Genomic DNA, 9,017 nt, shown 5'->3' with positions numbered 1-9,017 from the left:
GGTCGACCGCGCCGGTCGACCGATGAAGTCTCTGTTTGTTTTTACTTGTTTTCAAACCTGCCTCCGGTCAACCGAATTTTCGGTCGGTCGACCGAACCATTTTTCCGGTCGACCGAACCAGTTTTTTGGTCGACCGAAAATCCCTTCGGTCAGCCGTGACTTTTTTCAAACGGTCATTTGCCTAGAACACTGTGCTTTCACTTATTAGTGTTTGGCACAGTCTGAGGTAAGGGTCTGAAAAGGAGATTAGTTTCTTAACTGGGAAGATTGGGTTTAGTTTTTAAATTGATTAATCTCTTCTATTTAAACCCCAGACTTCTTCTTCTTCCTTGCCCTAACGTTTTGCAAAAACCAGAGAGACTGCTGTCTTCCTGAGAGAATTTTCAAATCTGTTTTCTCTGTGGTTTTTGTGTGTGTTCACTTCCCAGCTTCAGTAATCCTTCTCTTTGCCATAGGGGCTGTGTAAAGAGAGAGTCTTGCATCTTTTCTTCTGCTGTGTGAGTGAGATCTTGTGTAGATCAACTGTGAGGGAGTGTGATCTGTTGAGATCAAACTGTGTAGTGAGAGATCGTGTGGGATCGCTGTGTAGACGAAGTTCCGGCTTCCAAACCGGGTGTGTAGTGGATTTCTCCTCGAGAGTGGGGAGCGGGGACGTAGGTCAGCGGGCCGAACCTCGTTAACACATCGCGCGTCAAGGATAATGATTCCTAACTCTATCTCTTTTACTTTGATTGCATTTCTGTTTTGTGGATTGCTTGTGTTTATTTTTATTGCATATTAGAGCCTCTTGACCCTAATCACCCCCCTCTAGGGTCCAACAGCTCTCCGGTGTTCGTCAGGTATGACACAGTCTACTTTAGTAGAGACCTGTCGACATAACTTGCAGACCGACCTCCTAGCCCGAATCGGAGTTGCAGAATGTCGTTCTTGGAGACAACTAATCTCTCAAGGCGAACATGCTCAAAAGATTATTGCCAGGATCAAAGCTGAAGAACAAAGTAGGCAGGATCAACCTGAGCAATCGGACCAAGCCCAACCTTCTCCTGAGCAATCGGACCAAGCCCAATCTCCTCAGTCAGAAGGGGAAGATACTACGACCACTGAAGCTAATCCTCTTCAGTAGGATGCCGGGTCTCCAATAACTATCACGTTAACAATTACCTCTGATAGCCAAACTCATTAGATAGTGGCCTACTCCTTTTCCCCCCTGCACTTGTTCAAGACTGGGGGTTGGTTTATTTGTAGTTCATTGGATTGTGAGTAATAAAGTTTCTGAGTTGTTATGTTTAATAGAATACATCTGTCAACCATAAAATCTACCAAAACTATCACGTTAATAGTTATCTCTGATAGTCCATCAATCTGCCAATCCACTCCAATAGAATGACAGGTCCACAAAACTATTATGTTAACATCTACCTCTCATAGTCCCTCAACTTGTCAATCCTCTTCTCAATAGGATGACAGGTCCATAAATCTATCACGTTAACAGTTACCTCTGATAGTCCATCAATCTGCTAATCCACTTCAATAGGATGGCAAGTCCACAACTATCACGTTAACAGTTACCTCTGATAGTCAAACTCAAATGGCAAGTCCACAACTATCACGTTAACAGTTACCTCTGATAGTCAAACTCATCAGATAATGGTCTACCTGGTGATGTGCCTCTATTCCGACTTCATGGATAGTGCCCCACTAGGCGATGTACCTTGTCTACCTCTTTTTTATTCCCCTGCTAAGTCTTAATCAAGACTGGGGGTTGGTTACTTAGAATCCATTGGATTAAGAGTAACGAATCTTTCACATCGTCGAGTTAACATTACACTTCTGACGATCATCGTCCCCACAGAGTATGCATTCAGCTTGCATCACTCCCAATTTGTCACGTTAACAATATACCTCTGACAATAATCAACTTATCAATCCTTGACAATAGGATTATAAGTCTTCAAAATCTTGTTCAAATCACAAGCATCAAAATTAATCGCTTTTGATGATAAACTCATTTAGCAAGTTTCCCCAGGGAGACGCTAATTCCTAAAATCTTATGCAAGTCACAAGAACACATTCCTGTCACGTTAACAATATACCTCTGACAACAATCCACTTATCAATCCTCGTCAATAGGATGATAAGTCTCCAAAGTTGCTCCAATCGCAACACATTCCTGTCACGTTAACAATATACCTCTGACAAAATCCACTTATCAATCCTCGTCAATAGGATGATAAGTCCACAAAGTTGCTCCAATCGCAACACAAAATCCAGTCAAGTTAACATCACACCTCTAACGATCAGACAAACTTATCGACTCTCTTCAATAGAGCGATAGGTCCACGAACCAGTTACACCTCTGGTGCTTCCAACTTTCTTTCAGTGTTTCAAGTAACACAGGAAGAAATAATGACAAAAAGCCTACGTATTCGACATCGTAGCAGGTCGTTATTAATAACACCAAAATCCATGCCTTACACGCATGGGGAAATTTATCCTGAATCCTAAGTAGGGATAAGTCAACGCCTAACACACGTTGCCGGTTAGTCTTTCACCGTAAAAAGGACAAAAGTCTACGTATTCAATATCGTGGCAGGTCATTATTAATAACGCCAAAATCCGTACCTTACACGCACGGGGAACTTTATCCCAAATCCTAAGTAGGGATAAGTCTACGCCTAACACGCGTTGCCGGTTAATCTTTTGCCGTGAAAAAGATATCAAAATCCATTCCTCACACGCATGGGGGACTTTATCTCGATCCCTAATTAGAGATAAGCCTACGCCTAACACGCGTTACCGGTTAGTCTTTTTCTGTAAAAATGACAAAGTCTATGTATTCAAAATCACAGCATCAAGTCTAAGAGGGTTCATTCTCTTAGCACAACGTTACATGTGAAACGGATTCAAATAATTCACATGCTAGCCCGACTCAAACGGTAGTCGGTAAAGGCTTATCAAATTCGTTGATGGCTGAAGGTTTGCCAAATATCCTATGCATGTTCGTAGGTCCATTAGCTTAATGGATGTGAGCCGAGACTTGAAACAGATAAGCTAAAGACAAGTCTCAAAGACTTAGTCAAAAAATGCACGGAATCCACTTCCATGTCTTAAGTCAAAATGCTGAGGTCAGACCCACGATGTAAAAACCAAACGCGGAGGTAAGACGCTGAGGTCAGACCCGCGATGCAAAAACCGAACGCCGAGGTCACACCCGTGTTCCAAATTCAACATGCAAGGGTGAGACCCGCGTCTCAAGTTCAAAACGTAGGGATATACCCCAACATTCCAGAAGCAGGATTATGGCGCATACCTTCACACAGGTCCTATATGGCAAATCCCTTCAATCAAGATACCTTCGAAGCGAGTGCAGAGAACGACTCCTTTACAACAAGGAATCAACAACTCCAGGATCATAGTTGAGATCCAAAGTATTCCGAAAATTCGTCCCAGTCAACCGTGAACTTTCAAAAACTTTGGAGGGGGTTCTGTAGGCTATCTAAAAATTACAATGGATAGCTGATACCCATCAAGCCCCGACAATGAAAGTTACAATCAGACGACTTTCTAATCACTGCATCCGCAACTCTACAGTCGCTATAAATACGGCCTCATATTTTAGATGATTGATCTTGATGGCTGCGACAACAACATGACTAATATTATATTAGCAACTATTAGAGATGCTGATGAGCAGTATGATGATTTCAGAAATAAAAGGTTGGACTTAGTTGGTGAGTTGCTTGGTGATAATCATATTTTTATTACAATTTTATACCCTCATTATCTATTTTACATGAATAAATATACCATTAATAAGTGTTATTAGTTTAGTTTGCACATAATTGAATGAAAATATAAATAAATATTAGAAAATAAAAAAACTCCTAAAAATCTCTCTTCTCTATTTTGTAGCATTTTAGAAGCCCATGAAGCAAAAACTTAAAAGAAGAATTAAAGCCCATGAACAATAAAGCCAAAAAATACTAAGGAATTGCCATTTACACTCAAAATTGGAATTTTGTTTCAGGGCTTATTCTTGGTTGTTTCTTCCAGCAGTAGCTGCAGGTCTGGCTTACAATGTACCGGGTGAGTATTTATATATCGGAGCAGCTGTTTTTGTTGTCATCTTCTGCGGTATCGAGATGGGAAAGCCTGATAAGGCTCATAATTTTGAGCCTGGAATTTACAATATGGAAAGAGGAGCTCGCGATAAGTTGATAGCCGATTACAACACTATGGACATCTGGGATTTCAATGAGAAGTATGCATTTTAGAAGCCCATGGGCATAGCCGATTACAACACTATGGACATCTGGGATTTCAATGAGAAGTATGCATTTTAGAAGCCCATGGGCCGGTTGTGAGATTTTCATCAAGACCGGACTTTCATCAAATATCAAAGGAGCCTTTGTTTCTTTTAGGCTTAAATGGCCAGACTTAGTTGCTGCTGAGATGTGAACTTGGCTTTTTGGACTTGAAAATCAAATGGAATGAGATGGACTTGGCTTCTTGGACTTGGGCCGGACCTAAAACAAGCTTTGTTGCATATCATTTGAAAGGAGGCCGGACATGTTTTGTTTAAAAATTAAGTGGAGCTCTACAGACTTAGCTTGTTTAAATGACTTGGGCCGGATGTTGTGCTGCAACTTGGACTTCACAAGAAAATGTGCTCAAATAAATGAATGGAAGTGGGCTACAAGCTTCTAAAGGCCGGACTTGGAAGGTGGAGAGTTAATTTTAAATGAAGACCGGACTTAAGCTTGGAATTTGCAAGAAAATCATTGTTGAAAATCAAATGAAGATTGGGCCTTGGAAAATCAAATAAAGATTGGGCTAGAGAAGAACAAAAAGCAAATTCCAAGGTAGAGATTGTTGCTTGGGGCTCAAGACCTCATTCACTGATGTTTACTATAAATAGGGGTAGAGAGTGAGGGGTTAGAGGTGTGAAAATTTTGTAAACTCCTTTTGGAGAGGAGGGCTACTCTTAATTGAGAAGGCCTTCCAAAAATTGTAACTTTAGTTGTAATTAATAATAAATAATTTTTTCTCTTTAAATTTGTTCTTTCTCCTCTTTGTTGAATGATGAGGATGGAGATGAAGAGCAATTTGAAGGTTTGCATTTCTTTTCTCTTTTATTTCTTTTTAGTAATTTCTTTATTATTGCTTATTAGTTAGATTTAAATTCATGCTTGTAGTGTAGATTTATTTTCTTATCTTTTTATTTCTTTTTGCACTTTAATTTGTAGAATAGATTTATTTTCTCAACAGTTAATCATAACAGAAAAGATTGTTCTGTAAAATTATGTGATGCTCTGTGGGCGTATAGAATAGCTTTTAAGGCTAATTTGGGGATGTCACCATACAGACTTGTATACGGGAAAGCTTGTCACCTACCAGTAGAATTAGAACATCGAGCAATGTGGGCAATAAAACAGTTGAATTTTGACTCAGACTCGGCAGGTAAAAACAGATTGCTTCAAATAAATGAGTTGGAAGAAATTAGAAATGATGCATACATAAACTCAAAAATTTACAAAGAAAAAACAAAGATTTTTCATGACAAATCAATTTTGCGAAAAAATTTCTCTCCAGGACAGAAAGTTTTATTGTACAATTCAAAATTGCATCTTTTTCCGGGAAAATTGAGATCAAGATGGACTGGTCCATTTTTTGTTAAACAAGTTTTTCCACATGGAGCTGTCGAGATAGAAAATCCTAAAAATGGTAATATTTTTAAAATAAATGGTCAACGTCTGAAACCATTTTTAGAATTTTCTACGCTCGGAGAGGAAGAGGTGTTGGTTCTTCATGAACCTCATTATCTTTAAAAAAAAACTAATTTTTCTTTTGTTTCTAAAAAAAAAAAAGTTCTTTTGTTTCTTAAAAAAAAAAGTTCTTTTGTTTCTTATAAAAAAATAAAATAAAAATAAAAATAAAAATAATTACTTACATTTTTTCTCTTATTTGATTTCTTCATCCTCATACTAACAGCATGAACCTCATTATCTATAAAAAAAAGTTCTTTTGTTTCAAAAAAAACACATAACAAAAATTTGAATAAGTAACATAGGTAAAAAAAAATTACTTACAATTTTTCCTCTTATTTGATTTCTTCATCCTCATACTAACAGTAATTGCAGATCCTTATCATCATTGTCAACCGAACAACTGTAAGTTCTTCTATTTTATCTGCTTTACTTTGTGCTTCAGCGAATTTGTATTGAGGACAATGCAAAATTTAGGTGTGGGGGTGAGAAATACATATTTTCCTCTTTATTTTACCTTTTTAGTTTTTTTCTTTCTTTTTGTTAAAAAAATTTATAAAAATATTGTCACTTGCCAAATTAATAGAGTTAAGTAATAATTGATCAAATTGATAGATTTTAAATTTTCTAATTCTTAGTTAGTGACATATTCAAGTTCACCTTTTATGATAACTCCAAATAAAATTCTTAAGAAATGATTTTTCAACTAGTATACTTTACTTAAGTCTTACCTTAGATTTTTAATTAAAAATAATAAAATTTTTGCATGCTTAACTTAGCGTTGAAAATATTTTTTTCAAGTTATCTTGATTTACATATTTTTTTAAGACTATATATACTTACACATATATATATTAAAAAAAAACTAACCTTATAAAGAAGAGTGCGAAAAATGGGCACCACTACAAAAAAAAAATCTTAAATTCAAGGTGATTCTATCTTATAAAGCCTAAGTTGACTGAGTAATTAAGCCCAAGAAGTATTTCTATAATTAATGACCTAAGCCCAATTGGGTTGGGATTCATTGGCCCAAAACTCGTTAAATGGTCACTTAGAAAGCCCGTTAAAATAGAAAACAATCACCAAGAATTAGAGAGTGAAAAAATATATATATATATATATATATAACACTAACCATTGTTTTTATATATATATTGTTGTTTTGTATATATGGTCTTGAAAAACAATTTTTGATCAAGAGACTTGAAAGTTATTTAAAACAAAGAGTTAGCATGTTCTTTTCAAAACTTTTTAATTAAATTTCTAAGATTTGACTTGGTTTTGTATTGCTATAATGAAAAAGATTTTCTAGGGGATTTACATTGGAGTTATATATAAAAACGTTTTTTTGATTATTAACTAGCTTCAATTAGAATGTTTAAATATATCAAGGAAAATCTGTTATTTACTAACTTCTTTAAATTGGCAAGATTGACCGAATTTTGTGGGTATATTCACTGCAAACCCTCACGAGACTACAACTCGTCCACTAGAGTAACCTAGGGGTTTAAAGGCTTGTTGTATGCGCTAAATACAACCGCGATTCCTGCGAAAGTGAGTTAGATTTTTATTTTCTTTGCTAGAGGACTAGCAAAAGTTTAGGTGTGGGGGTATTTGATAATCATATTTTTATTACAATTTTATACCCTCATTATCTATTTTACATGAATAAATATACCATTAATAAGTGTTATTAGTTTAGTTTGCACATAATTGAATGAAAATATAAATAAATATTAGAAAATATAAAAACTCCTAAAAATCTCTCTTCTCTATTTTGTAGCATTTTAGAAGCCCATGAAGCAAAAGCTTAAAAGAAGAATTAAAGCCCATGAAGCAATAAAGCCAAAAAATACCAAGGAATTGCCATTTACACTCAAAATTGGAATTTTGTTTCAGGACTTATTCTTGGTTGTTTCTTCCAGCAGTAGCTGCAGGTCTGGATTACAATGTACCGGGTGAGTATTTATATATCGGAGCAGCTGTTTTTGTTGTCATCTTCTGCGGTATCGAGATGGGAAAGCCTGATAAGGCTCATAATTTTGAGCCTGGAATTTACAATATGGAAAGAGGAGCTCGCGATAAGTTGATAGCCGATTACAACACTATGGACATCTGGGATTTCAATGAGAAGTATGCATTTTAGAAGCCCATGGGCATAGCCGATTACAACACTATGGACATCTGGGATTTCAATGAGAAGTATGCATTTTAGAAGCCCATGGGCAGGTTGTGAGATTTTCTTCAAGACCGGACTTTCATCAAATATCAAATGAGCCTTTGTTTCTTTTAGGCTTAAATGGCCAGACTTAGTTGCTGCTGAGATGTGAACTTGGCTTTTTGGACTTGAAAATCAAATGGAATGAAATGGACTTGGCTTCTTGGACTTGGGCCGGACCTAAAACAAGCTTTGCTGCAGATCATTTGAAAGGAGGCCGGACATGTTTTGTTTAAAATCAAGTGGAGCTCTGCAGACTTAGCTTGTTTAAATGACTTGGGCCGGATGTTGTGCTGCAACTTGGACTTCACAAGAAAATGTGCTCAAATAAATGAATGGAAGTGGGCTACAAGCATCTAAAGGCCGGACTTGGAAGGTGTAGAGTTAATTTTAAATGAAGACCGGACTTAGTCTTGAAATTTACAAGAAAATCATTGTTGAAAATCAAATGAAGATTGGGCCTTGGAAAATCAAATAAAGATTGGGCTAGAGAAGAACAAAAAGCAAATTCAAAGGTGGAGATTGTTGCTTGGGGCTCAAGACAAATCCAATGGCTCATATTCATTGAAGATTACTATAAATAGGGGTAGAGAGTGAGGGGTTAGAGGTGTGAAAATTTTGTAAACTCCTTTTGGAGAGGAGGGCTACTCTTAATTGAGAAGGCCTTCCAAAAATTGTAACTTTAGTTGCAATTAATAAAAAATAATTTTTCCTCTTTAAATTTGTTCTTTCTCCTCTTGTTGAATGATGAGGATGGAGATGAAGAGCAATTTGAAGGTTTGCATTTCTTTTCTCTTTTATTTCTTTTTAGTAATTTCTTTATTATTGCTTATTAGTTAGATTTAAATTCATGCTTGTAGTGTTGATTTATTTTCTTATCTTTTTATTTCTTTTTGTACTTTAATTTGTAGAATAGATTTATTTTCTTGTATTTAATTTTTGTAATATATTTTGTAGTTTAGATTTTTATTTTCTTCATAGTTAGATTTATTTCTTGTTCATAGTTTAGATTTTTCTTTTATTTTTATTTTTGT

The 9,017-nt window shown here is 36.0% G+C and overlaps 1 protein-coding gene across 1 annotated transcript; it reads left to right on the top strand.

Annotated features, from left to right (window-relative positions):
* On the top strand, positions 2,967-7,911 carry LOC109831273 (photosynthetic NDH subunit of subcomplex B 5, chloroplastic-like). The gene is made up of 3 exons (XM_020398604.1): positions 2,967-2,976; positions 4,054-4,261; positions 7,665-7,911. The coding sequence occupies exons 1-3, from the start codon at positions 2,967-2,969 to the stop codon at positions 7,909-7,911; spliced, it is 465 nt and encodes a 154-aa protein (XP_020254193.1).

Source organism: Asparagus officinalis, chromosome 2, assembly GCF_001876935.1.
Source record: "Asparagus officinalis chromosome 2, Aspof.V1, whole genome shotgun sequence".
NCBI classification, from domain to species: Eukaryota; Viridiplantae; Streptophyta; class Magnoliopsida; order Asparagales; family Asparagaceae; genus Asparagus; species Asparagus officinalis.
Note: the sequence above shows the minus strand (reverse complement) of the source record. Positions and strands in the feature narration are given on the sequence as shown.

Coding starts and splice junctions, on each gene's coding strand:
- LOC109831273 (XM_020398604.1), top strand. Junction 4,262..7,664: donor ATCTGGGATTTCAATGAGAA/GTATGCATTTTA, acceptor ATTTTGTTTCAG/GACTTATTCTTGGTTGTTTC.